Source organism: Engystomops pustulosus, chromosome 3, assembly GCF_040894005.1.
Source record: "Engystomops pustulosus chromosome 3, aEngPut4.maternal, whole genome shotgun sequence".
NCBI classification, from domain to species: domain Eukaryota; kingdom Metazoa; phylum Chordata; class Amphibia; order Anura; family Leptodactylidae; genus Engystomops; species Engystomops pustulosus.
Window position 1 is genome coordinate 231,717,310 of NC_092413.1, and position 26,481 is coordinate 231,743,790.

Below are 26,481 nucleotides of genomic sequence, written 5' to 3' on the forward strand. Positions count from 1 at the left end.
TCCCTCTTACCTACATATTATGGTCCTTCCTTCTCCATTGCTGGATGTTATTAGTGGAAGTTATTAACAAAACCTGGACAGATACATTGTAGGACCTTCTGGGAGATGGACTCTACTCAGTAGTGAAGGTGAACTGCAGGTCCTTCCATCACCTTCCATTTCTAAACGACCTGAAGATCCATCCTCCAGGATACATATAACTAATATGTAATAATATAATAACCAATGATTGTATTGGAACTTGTGATACATTACTCATGTTTGATGAAGCTCCATGCGGTTCTCAAGGCTGTAGACCTCTCCAGAATTCCAGCCACCAGGATCCTTTGGGGTCCCACAAAGACGTCTCAAATCTCCACCTCAGATCCAAGAGTCAATGTAAAATGTTCTTCCAGGACCATGAAAACAGGATTGTTCTCCTCTATAGCAGCACATGGTGTGGTTTCCTCCTCACCAGGTACGTTAACTACCTGAAACTGTTCCTCGTCAGTATCACCAACCTCATAGACATCAGCCTTCCAAGGAAAATTGAGGTAATTCAGGACGGAGAGAACTGAATGCCGTGAAGTCGGGTCTTGAGTGAGGAGCTGGCTCAGCATAGTTATCGCTTCTGGTGTGAATTCTCTCCAAACCACCGGTGGAGGAAAGTGGCTTGGACTACTCTGCCAGGAAACGTAGTCTCGGTACATCTTGTCTGCATGAATAGCGCGTCTCCAGGGAAAGTAACCTGTCAGGATGACAAAAAGAAGTACCCCAAAAGCCCAGGTGTCTATACCAGGGAACAGGATCAAGTATTCACCATCTCTGAGGTCACATAACTCGGGAGACATATACGGTATTATATGAGACATGGATCCGACCAGACTGCCTACAGCTTGGGTTAGGCCAAAGTCCCTGAGCTTGATTTGATGGCAGTCTTTGTCCATGAGGAGAACATTGTCCGGCTTCAGGTCCCTGTGCACCAAACCTTTCTCATGCATGAAGTCCAAAGCCCTGGAGATCTGCATCGCACATCTTTTCACAACATCTTCTGGAAGTCCAACCTGCAGAAACCAGAGGAATCCTGAGTGACACTTGTTACACCTTGTTCATGGTTATCGGACAGCGGAGGAGATGCTGGGGGTCAGTGCACAGAATAAGAAGATGTTGTATAGAGAAGATATGAAGAAGCCTTTCTTACCTCAGACTGGATGAGATGATGTAGTGTTCCTGCCGGGGCGAGCTCTTGGGTCATCACGTAATAATCCATTGTGTTAATGAAAATCGGATACGTGGTAATGAATCCAAGGTTCTCCGAGAGGGAGATGGACAAGGACAGCTCCATGAGGAACGCTTGTATCTTGGTCCTGTCCTTCCTCACCAGCTTCAAAGCCAATGGTTTACCTGAAGAACAGAAGAATCAGATGTTACCTCCAGGATCTCACATGGAAACCTTATTTCATCACCTCTGGTCATAGAAGAGGTGGATCCCACTAATATCAGTGGATTTCAACGTGTCCAACTCTGTTATTCCTATAGGAGATGAGCCACCACCAGGGATGTCCAGCAGTGGGATCTCCCTCTTGTGATGTCTGAGGCCTCCTGAATGTACAGAAGGGATAAGAACCTCAAGCAGGGAACACGGCAAGAACTTCACTATTTATTCTTTCCCACCACAACCAGGGGCTCTCTGTTATATCCAGACACATAAGACGTCTTCTGCCAACACTACTGACTACAATAGAACGAGACAAGGAATGGACAAGTTAGAACTTCCTGATCCTCAACTCCCCCATTTATGTATCCGGAGGAAGGTCAATGGAAAATCGTGAGTCCCCATGAACAGATTCACTGCAATCAGCAGGTTTGGAGGATTTCCATCTCCTGTGTATGAGAGACTTCAGTCTACATGTATGTCCAGCTTTATCACCTTGTGCACTTACCTGTAATCTTGTCCTGTGCCAGCAGGACCTGACCATAGGTCCCATGACCGAGCCTCTGGACAATCCTATAGCACTCGGTGATTTCATCCACCTCCACGGTTTGGAAACATGGATCCGTTGTGGCTGCAGAATGTGTGAGGCTTGGTCCTTGGTAAATGGTCTACAAAAACCAAAAACTGCAGATTACTGATAGGAACAGAGAAGGTTCAGTGTAACATCATGTACTGATCACAATCCTGCAGAATATGGGAATATACTGGAGAAGCGGGTGCCCCCGCTGGAGAGATGAGCACCCGCCTGTCCTCCTCTCCACCTGCGCTCCAGTGGTCACAGCATCTCAGCTCCACTTCTACTTCTACCTTGTAATCTCTGCCTGATGAAGGTCTGAATTAATAAGACTGAAACGTTGCAAAATAATTTTTGTTGAATTGTTATGTTTATTGTGGATTAAATAAATTCTCCTCAATATTTGACCTATAAGCAGTGCCGAGTTATCTGTTCTCTATATATGGTGCAGTAACCTACTGTATGGGGGTCATAGACGTCTCCAGACTATTTATAGTCATTATACGGTCATATGGACACAGCAGAGAAGACTCCAGATACTAATAACAGCCTCTCGGAGATGGAGTTTCTATTCTTATACTTTTCATTAGATTACAGCTTATCCAGTATTTCACTTCACATCAATTTAAAGGACATCAACCACCTGGATGAAGGATTGTAAACCAAGTACAGTGACTGCTCTTCTGCTAGCTTCTAATGCCCCGGGTTTTAAAAAAAAAAAAGGCCTTTTTCAGATTATGCACATAAGCCTGAGGGGCTTCAGGCTACATAGGTGTTAATGGAGCCTGGAGCCCTGCGGGCTCATTTGCATAATTTTAAAGCTTTTTTTTTCTCATTAAAAACAAGGGCCTGAAGATTAAGGAAGAGCAGATCCTGCTAGAGGGGGCACACACTAGTATGTACATGTGCTTGGTTTACAATCCTTCATCCTGCTGGTAGATGTCCTTTAAGCTAAAATAGTTATATAGATTGTGCTGCAGAGAGACAACTTCCCACAGAACAATGAGCTCGCTAGCGCCCCCTTACTCTGACATGTGCAGTATCGCACCATTAGCTCTGATGTAGGGACAGGTTCTGCTGCGGCGCTGCCTTCTCTTCCATAGAGACACATTAGTTCCCTCTATACATTGTTATATAACACAATATTTACAAATACACAGTTACATCCCAGAAAAGTTACAATTCTCCTTCATTCCCTCCAGGATCAGTGTGTACAGTGTGAGGATCCTATAGACCTCCCTATGTGATAGTGTTATCTCTTTCCTCCTCATCTCCTTCTATCTCTTCCATTATATAAACTTTATGCCCTGAATCATGGAAGTGTTTTCCTCTTGTAGTTTCTTCAGGTGTTTGGTTTTCCTAATCTCCATCAGTTCTTTGTGCTCATCTCCTTATGGCTGAGTGGGGGTCATTCAGTCTAATGATTGTTTGCCCAATATCCAGATTACCACATGGTCACTATATAATGCACATGTTAGTTTATTAACCCCTTACTGGCGCATGCTGTAATAGTACGGCGCGCAACGGGTCCCGGTGCATGGAGAGAGATCACAGGCTGAGCCCCCTCCATAGCCGGTAAGTCTTTGCTACACATTACAGCAAAGACTTACCGGTAACACCTGTGATCAGTGTAAAGCCGCCATCTTGCTCGGGATAGTCATCGGGGAGTGGTAATCCATCGCTGTTACAGCCTCGGGTCTTCTGAAGACCCAAGGCTGACTTGTGTTAACCCTATCATTACAATGTGCTATCAGCACATTGTAATGAATGAGGAGGAAAATCCCCATATACTGCCATACTGTAGTATATGATAGGATCGATCAGATAACCTAGGGTAAAGTACCCCAGGGAGTCTGAGAAATAGTAAAAAATAAAGTTTAAAAAAAATTATAATAATAACCTAAAAATTCAAATAACCCTCCTTTCCCTAGAACTGAAGATACAAGACAAGGAAGCAGCACTCCGTGGAAAATTCAGTGTTTTTATTTCGCCAGTGGGCAGATGCAATGTTTCGGCTGTCTCTATGCAGCCATTTTCAAGCATGATGAGTGGGATTTGGATCCGGATCCTTGTGAAGCTTGCACCCACCTTGAATTTTAAATTCGTTTTTTCATTGTGCTGCTCCCCCCACCCTCTTCTTTGAACCTCCTTTCCCTAGAACTGATATAAATAAACAGTAATTAGATTTTTATCTAGGGCTTTACCGCCCTTCATGTTGTACAGTGACTTTCAAATTAACCCTTTCATGGTTGTCCCTGTACCGGAACTTGAACATAAACCAAGATACACGTCAGTCTCTTAATGCATGTAAAAATCTTCTCAACCAGTGGTATATATCAAAAAAGGACAGAAAAGTCATCAAAGAGGCGTGAATAGAATACTGCAATGCTATTGGCCATAATGTATTCACCAGCACATCTGGGAAAAAGTTAATAGGCCTTGTTTACAGACATGTTTATCTACGGAATGTACATTTACTAAGGGCCCGATTCGCGTTTTCCCGACATGTCACCCGAATATTTCCTATTTGCGGCGATTGTACCTGAATTGCCCCGGGATTTTGGTGCATCTGCGCTGGCATGCACGTGACGGAAATCGGTGGGCGTGGCCGGACGAAAACCCGACGGATTCGGAAAAACCGCTGCATTTACAAAGGAAATTGTGTCGCGGAGCTTGCACTCACCTTCATCCAGGATAGGATCGTGAACTTCAGTGCATTTCAGGGAACTTCAGCGCAGCAGCGCCACCTCGTGGACGTCGGAGGAACTGCCTTGATGAATCTCGGCCGGACCCGAATCCAGTGCACAGAACGCGCCGCTGGATCGCGAACGGACCGGGTAAGTAGGATACGAAAGGATACCGGGTAAGTAGGATACGAAAGAGAACAATCATCTAAAACAAGTGTCAAGGAGAAACTCTTTCAGGCAGGTGAAGAAAAAATGAAGTTTGAATCGTGACATTAACTGGACAATGCTTGACCCCCGGCGTGACCCCTGGCTAATACTAATGGAGGACAGTACCCAAGATGCCGTCCGAAACCAGTGCGATCTCGTTAACATTTATTATAAACACATTGGGTATCGCTGCATCCAAAAATACCCGATCTATCAAAATATAATAACTGTTTTTTACTGCGATTAAACCCATAACAGAAAATAGCGTCAAAGTAAAAAATGGCACTTTTTTGCCATTTTTAAAAATATAGAAAAAGTTATAAAAAGGTTGTACAGTCCAAAATATGATGGCAATGAAAAGATCATAAAAAGTCGCAAAAAATGACCCCACCCACAGCTCTGGACACCAAAGTATGAAAAAGTTATTAGCGCCGGAAGATGGCAAAAAAAAGAAAAAATAATTTGTACAGATTTTAATTTTTGTAAATGTATGAAAACATTATAGAACCTATAGAAATTTGGTATCCCCGCAGTCGATTCGTTTTGCCACGCCCCCCGATTTCCGTCGCGTGCGCCAAACTCCCGGGGCAATTCAGGGGAAATCGGCGCAAATCGGAAATATTCGGGTAACACGTCGGGAAAACGCGAATCGGGCCCTTAGTATAGCGACATGAAAGAGTTAATCAGAACCGGAGGTCACTGCCCATCTAGGACCATTAGGAGGACATCAAGACGCCATTGAGATGATAATGAAGTCCTCACCTTGTCCAGTCTTGGAGACCCCATTGTTATGGAATGAGAGGACCTGGATCAGAACACGAGGGGTCCGGGAGGGTCCACCTCACCAGTGTTTACAGTTAGGAAATTGCTAATGACATTAATTATCTTCACTTTTGTCTCGTCTCATGTTCTCCTGATGTCACCAAAACAGAAGCTCCGCCCATGTTTATAGGGAAATAGACATTTTATAGCAGGACATTGTCTGGAGGGTCCGGACCCATAAAGGGGGTCACCATCTAATGTGGAACATTCTCCTCTAATGTCACATCCAGATCCACAATTATCTGATAAATGTGTCCTATAAAGCGGCTGAGACCCCCCCCCCCCCATACACATACAATATGGGTGCAGCCTCCTCCTTCAGCTCTACTACTACCGCCATATCCCTGTATATACTACCGCCATATCCCTGTACATATCCCTGCATATACTACCGCCATATCCTCTATATACTACCGTCATATCCCTGTATATACTACCGCCATATCCTCTATATACCACCGCCATATCCTCTATATACCACCGCCATATCCTCTATATACTACCGCCATATCCTCTATATACTACCGTCATATCCCTGTATATACTACCGCCATATCCCTGTATATACTACCGCCATATCCCTGTACATATCCCTGCATATACTACCGCCATATCCTCGATATACTACCATCATATCCCTGTATATACTACCGCCATATCCTCTATATACCACCGCCATATCCTCTATATACCACCGCCATATCCTCTATATACTACCGCCATATCCTCTATATACTACCGTCATATCCCTGTATATACTACCGCCATATCCTCTATATACTACCGCCATATCCTCTATATACTACCGCCATATCCCTGTACATATCCCTGCATATACTACCGCCATATCCTCTATATACTACCGTCATATCCCTGTATATACTACCGCCATATCCTCTATATACTACCGCCATATCCCTGTACATATCCCTGCATATACTACCGCCATATCCTCTATATACTACCGTCATATCCCTGTATATACTACCGCCATATCCTCTATATACTACCGCCATATCCTCTATATACTACCGCCATATCCTCTATATACTACCGTCATATCCCTGTATATACTACCGCCATATCCTCTATATACTACCGCCATATCCTCTATATACTACCGCCATATCCTCTATATACCACCACCATATCCTCTATATACCACCATATCCTCTATATACCACCGCCATATCCTCTACATACCACCGCCATATCCTCTACATACCACCGCCATATCCTCTACATACCACCGCCATATCCTCTACATACCACCGCCATATCCTCTACATACCACCGCCATATCCTCTACATACTACCGCCATATCCTCTACATACTACCGCCATATCCTCTACATACTACCGCCATATCCTCTATATACTACCGCCATATCCTCTATATACCACCGCCATATCCTCTATATACTACCGCCATATCCTCTACATACCACCGCCATATCCTCTACATACCACCGCCATATCCTCTACATACTACCGCTATATCCTCTACATACCACCGCCATATCCTCTACATACCACCGCCATATCCTCTACATACTACCGCCATATCCTCTACATACTACCGCCATATCCTCTATATACCACCGCCATATCCTCTATATACCAACGCCATATCCTCTATATACTACCGCCATATCCTCTATATACTACCGCCATATCCTCTATATACTACCGCCATATCCTCTATATACCACCGCCATATCCTCTATATACTACCGCCATATCCTCTATATACTACCGCCATATCCTCTATATACCACCGCCATATCCTCTACATACTACCGCCATATCCTCTATATACTACCGTCATATCCTCTATATACTACCGCCATATCCTCTACATACCACCGCCATATCCTCTACATACCACCGCCATATCCTCTACATACTACCGCCATATCCTCTATATACTACCGCCATATCCTCTATATACTACCACCATATCCTCTATATACTACCACCATATCCTCTATATACTACCGCCATATCCCCTATATACTACCGCCATATCCTCTACATACCACCGCCATATCCTCTACATACCACCGCCATATCCTCTATATACCACCGCCATATCCTCTACATACTACCGCCATATCCTCTATATACTACCGTCATATCCTCTATATACTACCGCCATATCCTCTACATACCACCGCCATATCCTCTACATACCACCGCCATATCCTCTACATACTACCGCCATATCCTCTATATACTACCGCCATATCCTCTATATACTACCACCATATCCTCTATATACTACCACCATATCCTCTATATACTACCGCCATATCCCCTATATACTACCGCCATATCCTCTATATACTACCGCCATATCCCTGTACATACTACCGCCATATCCCCTATATACTACCGCCATATCCTCTATATACTACCGCCATATCCCTGTACATACTACCGCCATATCCCTGTATATACTACCGCCATATCCTCTATATACTACCGCCATATCCTCTATATACTATCGTCATATCCTCTACATACTACCGCCATATCCTCTATATACTTCCGCCATATCCTCTACATACCACCGCCATATCCTCTATATACTACCGCCATATCCTCTATATACTACCGCCATATCCTCTATATACTACCGTCATATCCTCTATATACTACCACCATATCCTCTATATACTACCGCCATATCCTCTATATACTACCGCCATATCCTCTATATACTACCGCCATATCCTATATATACTACCGCCATAACCTCTATATACTACCGCCATATCCTCTATATACTACCGCCATATCCTCTATATACTACCGCCATATCCTCTATATACTACCGTCATATCCTCTATATACTACCACCATATCCTCTATATACTACCGTCATATCCTCTATATACTACCACCATATCCTCTATATACTACCGTCATATCCTCTATATACTACCGTCATATCCTCTATATACTACCACCATATCCTCTATATACTACCGCCATATCCTCTATATACTACCGCCATATCCTCTATATACTACCGCCATAACCTCTATATACTACCGCCATATCCTCTATATATGTATATACTTTCTTTTTTTTTTTACTCCCCTCATTCTATGGCTGCATTCACACTGCCGTTGCTCGCTGTACCGTAGCACGCAGCTCACCCCCGCCCCTCTCCATAGGAACATATGGCGCACGGCGCCGTACTACGGAGAGAGATAGGACATTTCCTATCTTTTTCCGGGGTACGGAGCCGTACGGTGTCGCACGTGTGCTCCCGTAGGTCACCGTGCGCCCATTGCCGTCTATGGGGGACGTATATCGGCTGTACATACGCCCCCCATGCGGCAGTGTGAATGTAGTCTACAAGTGATAACATTATTATTATTACATGGATGTGAGATGTCTCGGGGCTTCTGATCCGTAGAACAAATTGTTCTTTTTATTGGCGCCATTTACTATTCCATGGAAAGTGCTGGAAACTAATTCCAAGTGCGGAGAAATAAAAACCCAACATGATTCTGGTTGTTACTGGTTATTTGTTCTTATATGTGATCTACAGGAAGGGGGGGGATTGTAACTTTTACTTTTAACATTTTTATTAATATTTTTGATTGCTGAGACCCTCAGCAATCACAGGAAATGGGGGGCCACAACTGCCCGGAGTGCCCCCATGTGAGTGGTGTGGGGGGCAGGATGGAGGGAATGATTAGTGTCACTGCTCTGCCCTTACCCCCCCGGACCCCCATTCCCATCACTGAGGGTCCCGGCAGTTGCCCCTCTAAATACATCATCATTAGTGACGTAATTCACACCCGGCAGATGTGTAATGGACCTTAGTGTGGATTCTGTATCGTCACCTCCGGAACTACAGGTCCTGTATCTGATGTCACATGTCTGGTCTGGATGTTACGATGGCTCCATACATAGCGTAATGCGGATAACCCCCTCCCCGGGGCTGACAGCGCGTGACCAGCGTCAATCATGGGTGGTAACCCCTTGGCAGGTAAGTGACAGCAACGCATGGGTGCCGCCATATCACAGCCAGGACCCTAAATATATAATAAAAAATAAAGCAAAAAATCTATAAAAATGCCCATAAGCCCCATAACATATAAAGAGACATATAATGCTAAAAAACATCTAAATCCTAACACAAACCCCACACATATATATATATAGTATCACCGCGTCCATAACAACCCGTAGAATAACAGTAAATAATTATTGGACTATTATTATTGTACTGCAGAATGAAACTGTTACAATGTACAGAAAACAAGACATCAGCCGACTCCGCAGCCAAAAAGTAACAATGTTCTGCCACCTGGAAGACGCGATGCAAAAATGATACATTTTCCCACATTAGGGTCCCTGCAGGTCCCCCCTTCCCTCCTGCGCCTCGCTGTGCCCCCATAAAACAAGTAACAGCCACATGTAGGGGGTCTATGTACTCGGGGGAAGTAACGGCCACATGTGGGGGGTCTCTGCACTCGGGAGAAGTAACAGCCACATGTGGGGGGTCTCTGCACTCGGGAGAAGTAACGGCCACATGTGGGGGGTCTCTGTACTCGGGAGAAGTAACGGCCACATGTGGGGGGTCTCTGCACTCGGGAGAAGTAACGGCCACATGTGGGGGTCTCTGTACTCGGGAGAAGTAACAGCCAAATGTGGGGGGTCTCTGCACTCGGGCGAAGTAACGGCCACATGTGGGGGGTCTCTGCACTCGGGCGAAGTAACGGCCACATGTGGGGGGTCTCTGCACTCGGGCAAAGTAACGGCCACATGTGGGGGGTCTCTGCACTCAGGAGAAGTAACGGCCACATGTGGGGGGTCTCTGTACTCGGGCGAAGTAACGGCCAGATGTGGGGGGGTCTCTGCACTCGGGAGAAGTAACGGCCACATGTGGGGGGTCTCTGTACTCGGGAGAAGTAACGGCCAAATGTGGGGGGTCTCTGTACTCGGGAGAAGCAACGGCCACATGTGGGGGGTCTCTGCACTCGGGAGAAGTAACGGCCACATGTGGGGGGTCTCTGCACTCGGGAGAAGTAACGGCCACATGTGGGGGGTCTCTGCACTCGGGAGAAGTAACGGCCACATGTGGGGGGTCTCTGTACTCGGGAGAAGTAACGGCCACATGTGGGGGGTCTCTGCACTCAGGAGAAGTAACGGCCACATGTGGGGGGTCTCTGCACTCGGGAGAAGTAACGGCCACATGTGGGGGGTCTCTGCACTCGGGAGAAGTAACGGCCACATGTGGGGGGTCTCTGTACTCGGGAGAAGTAACGGCCACATGTGGGGGGTCTCTGTACTCGGACAGGACGGCGTCAGACACAGGGGAGTAATATTGGGGGAAGCGGCCGCTCATCTTATGTGTATGGAGATGTCCCCATCTTCTCCCATAGCAGGAGCTGAAGGAGGAGGCTGCACCCATATTGTATGTGTATGGGGGGGGGGGGGGTCTCAGCCGCTTTATAGGACACATTTATCAGATAATTGTGGATCTGGATGTGACATTAGAGGAGAATATTCCACATTAGATGGTGACCCCTTTTAAGGGTCCGGACCCTCCAGACAATGTCCGGCTATAAAATGTCTATTTCCCTATAAACATGGGCAGAGTTTCTGTTTTGGTGACATCAGGAGAACATGAGACGAGACAAAAGTGAAGATAATTAATGTCATTAGCAATTTCCTAACTGTAAACACTGGTGAGGTGGACCCTCCCGGACCCCTTGTGTTCTGATCCAGGTCCTCTCATTCCATAACAATGGGGTCTCCAAGACTGGACAAGGTGAGGACTTCATTATCATCTCAATGGCGTCTTGATGTCCTCCTAATGGTCCTAGATGGGCAGTGACCTCCAGGCCATGGAGCTGCTCCTGTATATAACATCCAGGTAGGAGATGGGTCACTCAGGTTATTCTGGAGAATCTCTCAGATAAGCTCAGAGAGGACACAAGTGTCTTCTTATCCTGGAACATCCAACAGCGACTTCATTCATCTACTCGGAGACATCAACTGGACCGGAGAACATCTTCACCAGAACCAGAACCACAGAACTAAGGTGAGACCGGGCCCCCAGGGCTTTCTGCTAGATGTTATTACTGATGGGTTTGGGGTTTTCTCCACTGCTGGTTGTGGCCACGTTCTGCTCATCCACGTTTTCTCCGGGTGATATTATGGAAGGTTCCATCTTCTCCCCTTTACTTCATATATCAAGTATTTCTATTCAGTAACATCAGGATATTGTTACATTTCTTATATGTTTCATTACATTATTTCTCATTACTGCAAGATATAGAAACATCCAGTGATACAAAATCTCCATGTAATCAGCAGAGAGGCACCGAGCTACTGAGAGCCAGGAGCTCACTAGCGCCCCCTATCTCCAGCACGTGCAGTATCTTACACATAGCTCTAATACAGGGGCAGGTTCACTGGTCGTTATATTCCTATTACATCTTTCCTGCTGTGTCGCTACACATTCTCTATACATCGTCCCTATACATTGTCCCTATACATTGTCTCTATACAGTACATTGTCCCTATACATTGTTATATAGCACAATATTTACAAATACACAGTTACTTTACACAAACACTGATAAGTTACAATTCCCATTCTCCATCCCCTGGGACCTGTGTGTGAGGATCCAATAGACCTCCCTGTGGAATAGCAGAGATTTAACTCTTTCCTCACCATCTTCTTCCATCTCTTCTATTATACATAACATAGGTGACATACATTATACCCGGAGTCATGGGATTCACTGCTGTCACTTCTCCAGGTTTTCCTTTTTCATGATTCTTTTGTAGTTTCTTTGTGTGATGTTTGTGCTCATGACTGAGGGGGATCATTAAGTCTAATTTTCATCTGCCTTAATTTTTGCCCAATATCCAGCCCCCCCCCCCCCCTATACACTATACTGCACCCATTACTTGTGGTATTGGAGGTAAAATAACCTCTGGTGTTACATTGTGTCCTCTTGTCAGATGTTTCTCCTTTTATTTATTGAATAATTTTGGCATTAGACATGGAAATGTATCTTGTAATGTAAGTGATTAGAAAATTGTATCTTTACCGCATTCTATGTCTCTCCAAATATAAAGGAATAACATCCGACTTCCTCTGTACTTTTTAGCTCTCTCTCTGTAGGACTTTATTTCTTCTCTTATGTTTTGTATCTCTATTTATCTCTTTCTATATTTGGTGGAGTCTTTGTGGTGGATAGAAATTTTCCCTCCACAATTTACATTTGAAAAAGATCTTTAGGCAATGAACCAGAATATACAGACCCCCAAAGGAGGAAAAGACCCCGAAATAATCACTAATAACCAGGCACATGTCCATGTCTAATGCCAAGAGTCTCATCAATAATAAAAGGAGAAACATCTTATGGCAGGACACAATGTAACATCAGGGGGTATTTTACCTGCAAATGTAATAAAGTAACATGTGGTTATAGCGACCATGTGGTAATCTGGATATTGGGCAAACAATCATTAGACTGAATGATCCCCACTCAGCCATAAGGAGATGAGCACAGAGAACTGATGGAGATTAGGAAAACCAAACACCTGAAGAAACTACAAGAGGAAAACACTTCCATGATTCAGGGCATAAAGTTTATATAATGGAAGAGATAGAAGGAGATGGTGAGGAAAGAGATAACACTATCACATAGGGAGGTCTATAGGATCCTCACACTGTACACACTGATCCTGGAGGGAATGAAGGAGAATTGTAACTTTTCTGGGATGTAACTGTGTATTTGTAAATATTGTGTTATATAACAATGTATAGAGGGAACTAATGTGTCTCTATGGAAGAGAAGGCAGCGACGCAGCAGAACCCGTCCCTACATCAGAGCTAATGGTAGGATACTGCACCGGAGTAGGGGGCGCTAGCGAGCTCATTGTTCTCAGTGAGAAGTTGTCTCTCTGTGGCACACATGGACCTGTGTGTCGCGTTCTGGAGGGTTTCCAGTATATTCCCATATTGGGCCGGATTGTGATCAGTACATGATGTTACACTGAACCTTCTCTGTTCCTATCAGTAATCTGCAGTTTTGGTTTTTGTAGACCATTTACCAAGGACCAAGCCTCACACATTCTGCAGCCACAATGGATCCATGTTTCCAAACCGTGGAGGTGGATGAAATCACCGAGTGCTATAGGATTGTCCAGAGGCTCGGTCATGGGACCTATGGTCAGGTCCTGCTGGCACAGGACAAGATTACAGGTAAGTGCACAAGGTGATAAAGCTGGACATACATGTAGACTGAAGTCTCTCATACACAGGAGATGGAAATCCTCCAAACCTGCTGATTGCAGTGAATCTGTTCATGGGGACTCACGATTTTCCATTGAACTTCCTCCGGATACATAAATGGGGGAGATGAGGATCAGGAAGTTCTAACTTGTCCATTCCTTGACTTGTTCTATTGTAGTCAGTAGTGTTGGCAGAAGACGTCTTATGTGTCTGGATATAACAGAGAGCCCCTGGTTGTGTTGGGAAAGAATAAATAGTGAAGTTCTTGCCGTGTTCCCTGCTTGAGGTTCTTATCCCTTCTGTACATTCAGGAGGCCTCAGACATCACAAGAGGGAGATCCCACTGCCGGACATCCCTGCTGGTGGCTCATCTCCTATAGGAATAACAAAGTTGGACACGTTGAAATCCACTGATATTAGTGGGATCCACCTCTTCTATGACCAGAGGTGATGAAATAAGGTTTCCATGTGAGATCCTGGAGGTAACATCTGATTCTTCTGTTCTTCAGGTAAACCATTGGCTTTGAAGCTGGTGAGGAAGGACAGGACCAAGATAGAAGCGTTCCTCATGGAGCTGTCCTTGTCCATCTCCCTCTCGGAGAACCTTGGATTCATTACCACGTATCCGATTTTCATTAACACAATGGATTATTACGTGATGACCCAAGAGCTCGCCCCGGCAGGAACACTACATCATCTCATCCAGTCTGAGGTAAGAAAGGCTTCTTCATATCTTCTCTATACAACATCTTCTTATTCTGTGCACTGACCCCCAGCATCTCCTCCGCTGTCCGATAACCATGTACAAGGTGTAACAAGTGTCACTCAGGATTCTTCTTGTTTCTGCAGGTTGGACTTCCAGAAGATGTTGTGAAAAGATGTGCGATGCAGATCTCCAGGGCTTTGGACTTCATGCATGAGAAAGGTTTGGTGCACAGGGACCTGAAGCCGGACAATGTTCTCCTCATGGACAAAGACTGCCATGAAATCAAGCTCGGGGACTTTGGCCTAACCCAAGCTGTAGGCAGTCTGGTCGGATCCATGTCTCATATAATACCGTATATGTCTCCCGAGTTATGTGACCTCAGAGATGGTGAATACTTGATCCTGTTCCCTGGTATAGACACCTGGGCTTTTGGGGTACTTCTTTTTGTCATCCTGACAGGTTACTTTCCCTGGAGACGCGCTATTCATGCAGACAAGATGTACCGAGACTACGTTTCCTGGCAGAGTAGTCCAAGCCACTTTCCTCCACCGGTGGTTTGGAGAGAATTCACACCAGAAGCGATAACTATGCTGAGCCAGCTCCTCACTCAAGACCCGACTTCACGGCATTCAGTTCTCTCCATCCTGAATTACCTCAATTTTCCTTGGAAGGCTGATGTCTATGAGGTTGGTGATACTGACGAGGAACAGTTTCAGGTAGTTAACGTACCTGGTGAGGAGGAAACCACACCATGCGCTGCTATTGAGGAGAACAATCCAGTTTTCATGGTCCTGGAAGAACATTTTACATTGACTCTGGGATCTGAGGTGGAGATTTGAGACGTCTTTGTGGGACCCCAAAGGATCCTGGTGGCTGGAATTGTGGAGAGGTCTACAGCCTTGAGAACCGCATGGAGCTTCATCAAACATGAGTAATGTATCACAAGTTCCAATACAATCATTGGTTATTATATTATTACATATTAGTTATATGTATCCTGGAGGATGGATCTTCAGGTCGTTTAGAAATGGAAGGTGATGGAAGGACCTGCAGTTCACCTTCACTACTGAGTAGAGTCCATCTCCCAGAAGGTCCTACAATGTATCTGTCCAGGTTTTCTTAGTAACACATCCACTAAACTGAATACAATTCTCCAGAACTAGTAATAATTTAATTAAAAAGAGAGTTTTTGTGCCCACAGCAATGGAGAAGGAAGGAATATGTAGGTAAGAGGGATGTGACCAACTAGATCTCCAGATATAGGAGAAGGTGGTGGAGGACAGGAGCAGCTGCAGAACTTCTTTTTTCTGAAAAGTTTGTTTTAATTGAAATGTTTCTTGAGAACTTTTTTAGGACATGGATCAGTTTTACAGTTTTAAATTTGGAAAGTTTTAATAGTTTTTTCTCTTGAGGGTTTTGTCTTTCTGCTGGACAGGGTGAAAAAGTGATGACCGAGCAGAGAAGATGAGGAGGAGCACAAAGTGGAGCGGACGTCCAAGGTAAAGTTGACCTTTTATATAGAAATGTATAATATTTTCTTACCCGACCCAGATAATGATTTTGTTTTTTCTAGGTGTCCCAGATGATGATTATTTTTAGGATCTTGTTTATTTCTTTTTAAACAGAATGATACGAGAAACTAGAACTGATGGGAAATGTCTATAAAAACCATATGATGCTCAATAGTTAAGGTTAGTGTCGCGCCCATGCCCTTCGATGTGGCACCTATGCCCCCCGGCCCGTACTCACCTCTTCGGGCTCCTGGCTCTGTGTCAGTCCCGAGTAGGCCGCACGTCTCCTTCTGTACTAGGACGCGCGCTGCAGTTACTAGGGTGCGCGGGCGTCGACTCTCCTAGCCTTAAACGCTCTAAGGGGGCGTTTGTCTTTTGTTTGCTCTCCGGAGAGGCCCTGGCCTGGGCTACTCCTTTGTGGTATAGTGGTGACCCGGTCACGGCTACCCATACCACATTACTGGCAGAAATCTGCTCCGTGTTCCAGCAACCTCAAGTCTGGCTTCCACGCCTGCCCTTCCAGTCTCCGGCCTGCTAAGAGCCGCTCCAGTCTCCGGCCTGCTAAGAGTCGCTCCAGTCTCCGGCCTTCCCAGAGGCCGCTCCAGTCTCCGGCCTTCCCAGAGGCCGTTCCAGAGTCTTCGGCCTTCCCAGAGGCCGCTCTAGAGTCTCCAATCTTCCCAGAGGCCCCTGCAGAGCCTCCGATCTTCCCAGAGGCCCCTGCAGAGTCTTCGATCTTCCCACAGGCCCCTGCAGAGTCTCCGGCCTTCCCAGAGGCCCCTCCAGAGTCTCCGGCCTTCCCAGAGGCCCCTCCAGAGTCTCTGGCCTTCCCAGAGGCCCCTCCAGTGTCTCCGGCCTTCCCAGAGGCCCCTCCAGTGTCTCCGGCCTTCGCAGAGACCGCTCCAGAGTCTCCGGCCTTCCCAGAGGCCCCTCCAGAGTCTTCACCCTTCCCAAAGGCTCCTCCAGAGTCTCGGGCCTTCTCAGACACCCCTCCAGAGTTTCCGGCCTTCCCAGAGGCCCCTCCAGTGTCTCCGGCCTTCGCAGAGACCGCTCCAGTGTCTCCGGCCTTCCCAAAGGCTCCTCCAGAGTCTCCCGTCTTCCCAGAGGCCCCTCCAGAGTTTCCGGCCTTCCCAGAGGCCCCTCCAGAGTCTCCGGCCTTCCCAGAGGCCCCATCCAGAGTCTCCGGTCTTCCCAGAGGCCCCTCCAGAGTCTCAGGCCAACCCAGAGTCTCCGGACTACCTAGAGTCTCTGGCCTCCCAAAGGCCAACTTAGCCTCCGCAGCTCCGGCCTCCCAAGTGCCAACCCAACCTCCGCAGCTTCCCAGTGCTGCTCCGGCCACTTCAGCCTCCGTCCGTACTGCTTGCAGAATAGGCAGTGCAAATTATCAGAGCCCGTCTCCTGGCCAAAGGACCCTCCAGACGTCTCCAGGATATCCTCAGCTTGTTCCCTGCCTGGTCCTAGCATCTCATCGGGGTTTGTCCTGTCTCTGCTTTCCTCCTCAGGTATCCCACCACCAAGATGAATTGGAGGAAGAAGAAGAGGAAGAAGAGGCTGAAGAAGAAGAGGGGCCCTAAAGGGGAGGGTACTGTTCCCTTCAATGTGGGGCCTATGAGAGGTTTCCAGGATTCCTCTGTGTGTCGGTAATCCAGTGTTCCTCTGTTTCTTGTGTTTCCCTGTGGCATTCCTGCGTTCCTGTGGCATTCCTGTGGCTGTCCGGTGTTCCTGTGGTGTTCCTACGTTCCTGTGGCATTCCTTTGTTCCTGTGGCATTCCTGTGGTGTTCCTACGTTCCTGTGGCATTCCTGTGGCGGTCCTGTATTCCTGTGGTGGTCCGGTATTCCTGTGGCGCTCCTGTATCCCTGAGGCGGTCCTGTATCCCCGTGGCGGTCCTGTATCCCCGTGGAGGTCCTGTATTCCTGTGGCGGTCCTGTATTCCTGTGGTGTTCTTACGTTCCTGTGGCATTCCTGTGGCAGTCCGGTATTCCTGTGGTGTTCCTACGTTCCTGTGGCATTCCTGTGTTCCTGTAGCGGTCCGGTATTCCCGTGGCGGTCCTGTATTCCTGTGGCGGTCCTGTATTCCTGTGGCGGTCCTGTATCTCTGTGGCGGTCCTGTATCCCTGTGGCGGTCCTGTATCCCTGTGGCGGTCCTGTATTCCTGTGGCGGTCCTGTATTCCTGTGGCGGTCCTGTATTCCTGTGGCGGTGCTGTATCCCTGTGGAGGTCCGGTATTCCTGTGGTGTTCCTACGTCCCTGTGGTGGTCCAGTATTCCTGTGGTGGTCCGGTATTCCCGTGGCGGTCCTGTATCCCTGTGGCGGTCCTGTATCCCTGTGGCGGTCCGGTATTCCTGTGGCGGTCTGGTATTCCTGTGGTGTTCCTACGTCCCTGTGGAGGAGCGGTATTCCCGTGGCGGTCCTGTATCCCTGTGGCGGTCCTGTATCCCTGTAGCGGTCCTGTATCCCTGTGGCGGTCCTGTATCCCTGTGGCGGTCCTGTATCCCTGTGGCGGTCCTGTATCACTGTTGCGGTCCGGTATTCCTGTGGCGGTCCTGTATTCCTGTTGCGGTCCGGTATTCCTGTGGCGGTCCTGTATTCCTGTGGCGGTCCTGTATTCCAGTGGCGGTCCGGTATTCCAGTGGTTGTCCTGAGATCCTGCCACCCAGCCGAGGTCCTGCCATCCTGAGGCCTGTTCCTGTGTCCAGCTCCGGTGGTCCGTCCGTGTGGTTCCTACTCCGGTGATCTGTCCTTGTGGTTCCTGTTTCTTGCTTCCCTACCCTGGCTGCCATCGTGGACCTAGTCGCACCCGTGGAACGACCTGGTGGCACCCCAACGCAGCGAGACCATCCTGCTTTGCGGCTAGTATCATCATCCCCCGTGGTGGTCCAGGGAGTCCACAGACTCTTCCCTTACAGACTTTGTGGACGATGGTCTCCAGTGATGATCTGATGCTGCTGTCGGGTTCCTCTCTTGCAGAGGTCACAGGTCGTGGGGTTTCCACATCCCGAGGAGTCACATATTCTCTGCCTTGTGTCACCTGGAAATAAAGAAGAGATTGGAGAAACTCGTCAGAGACTTACAAATAAAACTTCATTATTTCTTCACCTTCAGAAAATACTTTTTTTTCTCCTCGTGGTTTTCAGGATCTCTGCTTGTTGTCATTCTATAGGAAGCTTCACTGTTTCCTTCCTGTGGATAAACCGATGCCTGGTCATGTGATGTCACACAGGTGCACGGCTCATTATATGCCGGGACTAACCAAGAGTATAATGAGCCCTGCACCTGTGTGATATCACCTACACATCCCCCCCATCACAGTGTCACCTACACATCTCCCCATAACAGTGTCACCTACACATCTCCCCATAACAGTGTCATCTACACATCCCCCATAACAGTGTCACCTACACATCCCCCATAACAGTGTCATCTACACATCCCCCATAACAGTGTCACCTACACATCCCCCATAACAGTGTCATCTACACATCCCCCCATAACACTGTCATCTACACATCCCCCATAACAGTGTCACCTACACATCCCCCATAACAGTGTCACCTACACATCTCCCCATAACAGTGTCATCTACACATCCCCCATAACAGTGTCACCTACACATCCCCCATAACAGTGTCATCTACACATCCCCCATAACAGTGTCACCTACACATCCCCCATAACAGTGTCATCTACACATCCCCCCATAACAGTGTCACCTACACATCCCCCCATAACAGTGTCACCTACACATCCCCCCATAACAGTGTCACCTACACCCCCCATAACAGTGTCACCTACACATCCCCCCCATAACAGTGTCACCTACACATCCCCCCCCATAACAGTGTCACCTACACATCCCCCCCCATAACAGTGTCACCTACACATCCCCCCATAACAGTGTCACCTACACATCCCCCATAACAGTGTCATCTACACATCCCCCATAACAGTGTCATCTACACATCCCCCATAACAGTGTCACCTACACCTCCCCCATAACAGTGTCATCTACACATCCCCCATAACAGTGTCACCTACACATCCCCCCCATAACAGTGTCATCTACACATCCCCCATAACAGTGTCACCTACACCTCCCCCATAACAGTGTCACCTACACATCCCCCATAACAGTGTCACCTACACCTCCCCCATTATAATGACAGCCACAGACTGATCCCCCATAACAGTGTCATCTACACATCCCCCCATAACAGTGTCACCTACACATCCCCCCATAACAGTGTCACCTACACATCCCCCCATAACAGTGTCATCTACACATCCCCCCATAACAGTGTCATCTACACATCCCCCCCATAACAGTGTCACCTACACATCCCCCCCATAACAGTGTCACCTACACATCTCCCCATAACAGTGTCACCTACACATCTCCCCATAACAGTGTCATCTACACATCCCCCATAACAGTGTCACCTACACATCCCCCATAACAGTGTCATCTACACATCCCCCATAACAGTGTCACCTACACATCCCCCATAACAGTGTCACCTACACATCCCCCATAACAGTGTCACCTACACATCCCCCATAACAGTGTCATCTACACATCCCCCCATAACAGTGTCACCTACACATCCCCCCATAACAGTGTCACCTACACATCCCCCCATAACAGTGTCACCTACACCCCCCATAACAGTGTCACCTACACATCCCCCATAACAGTGTCACCTACACATCCCCCATAACAGTGTCATCTACACATCTCCCTATAACAGTGTCACCTACACATCCCCCATAACAGTGTCATCTACACATCCCCCATAACAGTGTCACCTACACATCCCCCATAACAGTGTCATCTACACATCCCCCATAACAGTGTCACCTACACCCCCCCCCCCATAACAGTGTCACCTACACATCCCCCATAACAGTGTCACCTACACCTCCCCCCATAACAGTGTCATCTACACATCCCCCCATAACAGTGTCACCTACACATCCCCCCATAACAGTGTCATCTACACATCCCCCATAACAGTGTCACCTACACATCCCCCATAACAGTGTCATCTACACATCCCCCATAACACATCCCCCCATAACAGTGTCATCTACACCCCCCCCCATAACAGTGTCACCTACACATCCCCCATAACAGTGTCACCTACACATCCCCCCCATAACAGTGTCATCTACACATCCCCCATAACAGTGTCACCTACACATCCCCCATAACAGTGTCACCTACACATCCCCCATAACAGTGTCATCTACACATCCCCCATAACAGTGTCACCTACACATCCCCCATAACAGTGTCATCTACACATCCCCCATAACACATCCCCCCATAACAGTGTCATCTACACCTCCCCCCATAACAGTGTCATCTACACCCCCCCCATAACAGTGTCACCTACACATCCCCCATAACAGTGTCATCTACACATCCCCCATAACACATCCCCCCATAACAGTGTCATCTACACCTCCCCCCATAACAGTGTCATCTACACCCCCCCCATAACAGTGTCACCTACACATCCCCCATAACAGTGTCACCTACACATCCCCCCCATAACAGTGTCATCTACACATCCCCCATAACAGTGTCACCTACACATCCCCCATAACAGTGTCACCTACACATCCCCCCATAACAGTGTCACCTACACATCCCCCATAACAGTGTCACCTACACCTCCCCCATAACAGTGTCACCTACACATCCCCCATAACAGTGTCACCTACACCTCCCCCATTATAATGACCGCCACAGACTGATCCCCCAGTGGCTGTAGTCACAGATCCCCCATAATAACAATGGCGGCAGTGTTAGTCCTCCTTAGGCTTGTGGGGCACAGCAGGAGCTGCAGTTCCCTCCTCCCACCACCAGGTGTCGCTGTGATCTCGGGCTCTGGCGGCCGCTCTGTACTCGGGTATATAAGCCGGGCTGTGAGGGGAGCGGCGCCATCTTGTGCTGTGTGTGATATAGGGATCAGATCTCTCTGTGTGATTGTCTCCATAATTGGCAGAATTCCTGTTTATTCCTCATGTAGTCTTCATCACAGTGCAGGGTGATGCTGGTTACACAGTACAGAGTGCACATTGCAGTAATAGGGGAGATAGAGCAGAGTGTGAACAGGGGTTTAGCTCAGAGATCACCTCATGAGGTAAATTATCCTCACAGCTCGTCCTTCCTCTGTGTAATGGGGTGAGGACAGGCAGAGTATGACAGGGAGTAATGTGCGGACCCCCAGTGCTATTATCTACACGTTATACACGTATGTGAGGGGGGACAGCACCGGAGACGTGGCCGGGGGTCCACGCATCGGTTATATGTGTCTCCTATCAGTGTCACTGAGCGGCCACGTAATACCGAGAGTCTCGTGCCATCCCTGACTGGAAATCTGAGGAAATCCTGATCTGTGTGAACTGCGTCTGAACCACGGAAACATTTGCTTTGTCGATTGCAACTAACGTTTCCGAAATTTAATTATTATATAAATTGCCTCACAAATATAATCCTGTATATAGTAACAGGACAGGGAATATTAACCCATTGGTGACTGCCCATAGTGCGTGTATATATTATATAGGAGGTCAGTGAGAAGGTCCTCGGGCTGCGTCCTCTCCATACTGACCCCTTATCTCTTGTATTATACAGCAGACCCCGGCTGCCAGTGATCTGTAGTGAAAAAAAGTTTTATAAAAGTAAAAATTCTAACATTAAAATACATAAAATCAGATTGATGTTTTGTTTCTCCTTGTCCCAAAATTACCCGATCTATCAGAATATAACAATGATCGTCCCTTGTTATCCGTGTGAGTGAAAATAAAACATTCAAACATGTACAAAAAATCGGCTTTTCACCGATTTGATAAAAAATGAAGCAAAAAGTCATCTAAAGGCCGGACCGTTCTCACAATGGTATAAATGTAAACGTCATCTCGCCCCCCGCAAAAATAGAAATACTCCACAGAACAGCGTATGACAAGTAATGGGATACGGTGAAGAAAATTTTATTTTATTTTTTTTACATTTTTCTTTTGCTGGTTTTCATCCACAGCAAAACTATAGCAAGGTGGCATCTCCGTAATCTAGTGATCCGGCTCGTCTTAGTGATCTGGCTCATTAGTCTCCGCTCACTGAGAAGAGCCGGATCTTCTGGCTCCTGAACAATGGAGTGAAAAATGGGAAACACAAAAACGGAGTACTGGCAGTCCCCGGGATACGTACAAGATAGGGTCCGGAGGTTTGTTCTTAAGTTGAATTTGTATGTAAGTCGAATCTGTATATTTTACAATTGTAGATCCAGACAAAAAGAAATTTTTGCCCCAGTGACAATTGGAGTTTAAACATTTTTTGCTGTAATTGGACCAAGGATTATCACTAAAGCTTCATTACAGACACTTTACAGCTGATCATTGCAGTCTGGGACTATAGTAACATCCAGAGAGGTCATAGGGGTCTGTCTGTAACTATGAGTTGTCTGTAAGTCGGGTGTCCTTAAGTAGGGGACCGTCTGTATTTCTTTGTCCTTAAGGGGTTAATCTGAAAAACAATAAACGTCGGAGATGACAGTAAGTCTCGCCGCTGTTGTCTCATATTCAGGCCTGTACGGTTTCCATAGCCTCTAAATGACGAGTGAGCGCACCACTTAGGTGATATTGCCCGTTAGTCGTCACATGACCTCACAAATGACTTTGTCCGCACGCTGTCCGTTTTTTTTAACTTTCATTTGCCCGGCGCACATCCACATGGAGGCTATGGAAAAGATCTTATTGTAGGATGTAGATAACAGGTTGTACGTGCGTGGTCTGTAACTGTGGATCTGATGACACAATCGTTTAACCCTTCAGGGGGCTGGGACCGGCTTGTAGTAGCATTCGTCAGCCGCCCGTTTTTTTGTGTGCAGATTTACGGAAGTGTTTGCGGATCAGGATCAGCAGACGTCCACGTGCAGGAGGGCTCAGTGCAGGATCAGCAGACGTCCACGTGCAGGAGGGCTCAGTGCAGGATCAGCAGACGTCCACGTGCAGGAGGGCTCAGTGCAGGATCAGCAGACGTCCACGTGCAGGAGGGCTCAGTGCAGGATCAGCAGACGTCCACGTGCAGGAGGGCTCAGTGCAGGATCAGCAGACGTCCACGTGCAGGAGGGCTCAGTGCAGGATCAGCAGACGTCCACGTGCAGGAGGGCTCAGTGCAGGATCAGCAGACGTCCACGTGCAGGAGGGCTCAGTGCAGGATCAGCAGACGTCCACGTGCAGGAGGGCTCAGTGCAGGATCAGCAGACGTCCACGTGCAGGAGGGCTCAGTGACGGGCAGTGATGCTCTGATATGTGGAGTAGCGGATTACTATCATGTACTTGTGATTGTTCCTTATCCTGTGTTGTTACGGCAGCGTCTTCCCCTCACCTGGGGCAGCACATCCCAGCTCTGTCCCCATTGACTCCACTCACTCTGTGCTCTCATCATTTTACTTCACTGGTGTCCAAAAGCGGAGAAAAACGACCACCGTGAGTGGTATCCACCCAGAAATCCGGGATGAGGAAGGAATTGGGTGGCGCATTGTAATTTTAACATAAGGGATCCTGCTCTTGTAGTGCCAAAGGAAGAACAACTTGTGCTCTAGTTATTTTATGCATTGTAGGACGGACATGGATTTGAAGGGCGCGGTAGGAAGGTCAGGGTTATGCAGCTAGAAGCTCGGAGAACATCCACATCAGAAAGTTGTGTTAATGGGGCGACTCTTGTAAGGTCTATGGAAATTTCGAGACAGGATGGGGACAACGCGGTGAGGAGATGGAATTTATGTAAATTGAGGATTTTAGACCCGGAATAAATAAAATTAAATATTTCAAATCCTCTTATAAACCGAATGGAATTCATCCGGGAGACGTAGGATCCACGATGTGACATATATGGAGATGGGGGGGGGGGGGGCAGCGGAACGCTGTGTGTATTGGGTCGTAAGCGTTTTGGATTATCTATGATAACTCCTGTATAATCAGGGTAAGGGAAAGATGATCCATGAGGAGCGATCTAAGTGACTCAGAACGGTGTTAGATACAATCACGCAGAAGGAAAAAGACGCTGATTGAGCAAAATATTTAACCCCCGCCCTGAGAGCTTCAGCAGATGATTTCTGCCCATTTACCATCTAGTAAAATGTAACTTTCCTTGTGTAATGTTAAGAAGCGGACGCTTCATGTCAATGTACAGAGCCAGAAATAATAACACTGAGACCTCTGTATAGCACCAGGACTTTTTTTTCTTCGTTTTAATTTAAATTAATTAAATTTAATTTTTCTTCCCCAGATTTCCAGTAAATAGCATTTACTGTACTATTACTACAGAAGTATGGAGCGTGCCCATGGGCAGAGCCCTCCCCATACAAGCCGTGTGTTTGCTGCATATTTCAGCAAACACCCACCAGTAACACCCGTGATTGATGCTGGTGTGGGAGCCGCCATATTGACTCTGGTAATCGCTCCCCGATTACTCCAGTTGCCATAACAGACCACAGTATTTATCAGACTCCAGACCTGTCAGACGATCTCCGTCACCTCCATAGAGAGTAATGAAGCAGAACGATCCCGCGCGGCTGTCTGCTCCATTAGTCTAACGGAGCGGCAAGGGGTCCCCACATATAGGGCCTAACTTTCCCTCATTGGAAAACCCCTTTAAGGTAATAAAACGGTTCTGAATCCCGTCATGGAGAATAAATGTCTGAAACTCCACTTTGTTTCTATTTCGCGACACATTTTATAAAATGAGACCTAAAGCTCGTGCAGTTTCCAAACTGGTAGAAATTAAAGCATCATCGCATCGCCCTACACGGCTCCGTACACTGAAGTATGAAACCGTGATGAGCATTAGACTTCCCTCGCTCTAATTATCTGCTGATGTAGCCAAAATGTCATGTTCTGTAACGTTAACATAGTAAAACAATTCTATGATACGGGTGCATCCTTCAGGCCGTGTTCACACATGGCGTTTCTGATTTATTGAGGCCATTTCTGTTGCATCTATTATTGAGATTTGCAACATTGGGAATAATCCATGCATTCTTCCCTGATGCGTTTCTAATGTGTTTTAAAAAGCAGCAAAAACACAATGGCCGACATGTATCAAAACCAGTGCAGTGCACTATATGCAGTGTCCTGTCTAGTGTGCAGGGGGTCCTGATTCATGAATTGTGTCACTCGGTCTTCATGAATCTGGCGCCCCCTGCTGCTCGGGGGGTGGCACCATTTTTTTGCACTTTGCTCATGCTGCATAATCGTGGCACACGTCGGTACTATGTGTA

At 47.1% G+C, this 26,481-nt stretch overlaps 2 protein-coding genes across 2 annotated transcripts; one reads left to right on the forward strand and one right to left on the reverse strand.

Annotated features, from left to right (window-relative positions):
- Window positions 1–264: 264 nt before the first annotated feature.
- Window positions 265–5,668, reverse strand: LOC140123002 (serine/threonine-protein kinase SBK1-like). Its single transcript, XM_072144252.1, has 4 exons — window positions 5,645–5,668; window positions 1,923–2,082; window positions 1,181–1,383; window positions 265–1,073 (listed from the first exon to the last, which is right to left on the reverse strand). The coding sequence occupies exons 1-4, from the start codon at window positions 5,666–5,668 to the stop codon at window positions 348–350; spliced, it is 1,113 nt and encodes a 370-aa protein (XP_072000353.1). The 3' UTR covers window positions 265–347.
- Window positions 5,669–11,474: 5,806 nt separating this feature from the next.
- LOC140123003 (serine/threonine-protein kinase SBK1-like) lies at window positions 11,475–16,276 on the forward strand. Its single transcript, XM_072144253.1, has 5 exons — window positions 11,475–11,498; window positions 11,646–11,771; window positions 13,790–13,949; window positions 14,489–14,691; window positions 14,829–16,276. The coding sequence occupies exons 1-5, from the start codon at window positions 11,475–11,477 to the stop codon at window positions 15,522–15,524; spliced, it is 1,209 nt and encodes a 402-aa protein (XP_072000354.1). The 3' UTR covers window positions 15,525–16,276.
- The last annotated feature ends 10,205 nt before the right edge of the window (window positions 16,277–26,481 follow it).

Excerpts from the sequence above, each read along its gene's own strand:
- LOC140123002 (XM_072144252.1), bottom strand. The coding sequence starts at position 5,668 with ATGGGGTCTCCAAGACTGGACAAG. Across the intron at positions 1,384-1,922 it reads GGCACAGGACAAGATTACAG|GTAAACCATTGGCTTTGAAG; the intron begins GTAAGTGCACAA and ends TCTGTTCTTCAG. Across the intron at positions 1,074-1,180 it reads ATCATCTCATCCAGTCTGAG|TGTCACTCAGGATTCCTCTG; the intron begins GTAAGAAAGGCT and ends AGGTGTAACAAG.
- LOC140123003 (XM_072144253.1), top strand. The coding sequence starts at position 11,475 with ATGGGGTCTCCAAGACTGGACAAG. Across the intron at positions 11,772-13,789 it reads ACCAGAACCACAGAACTAAG|ACCATTTACCAAGGACCAAG; the intron begins GTGAGACCGGGC and ends TGGTTTTTGTAG. Across the intron at positions 13,950-14,488 it reads GGCACAGGACAAGATTACAG|GTAAACCATTGGCTTTGAAG; the intron begins GTAAGTGCACAA and ends TCTGTTCTTCAG.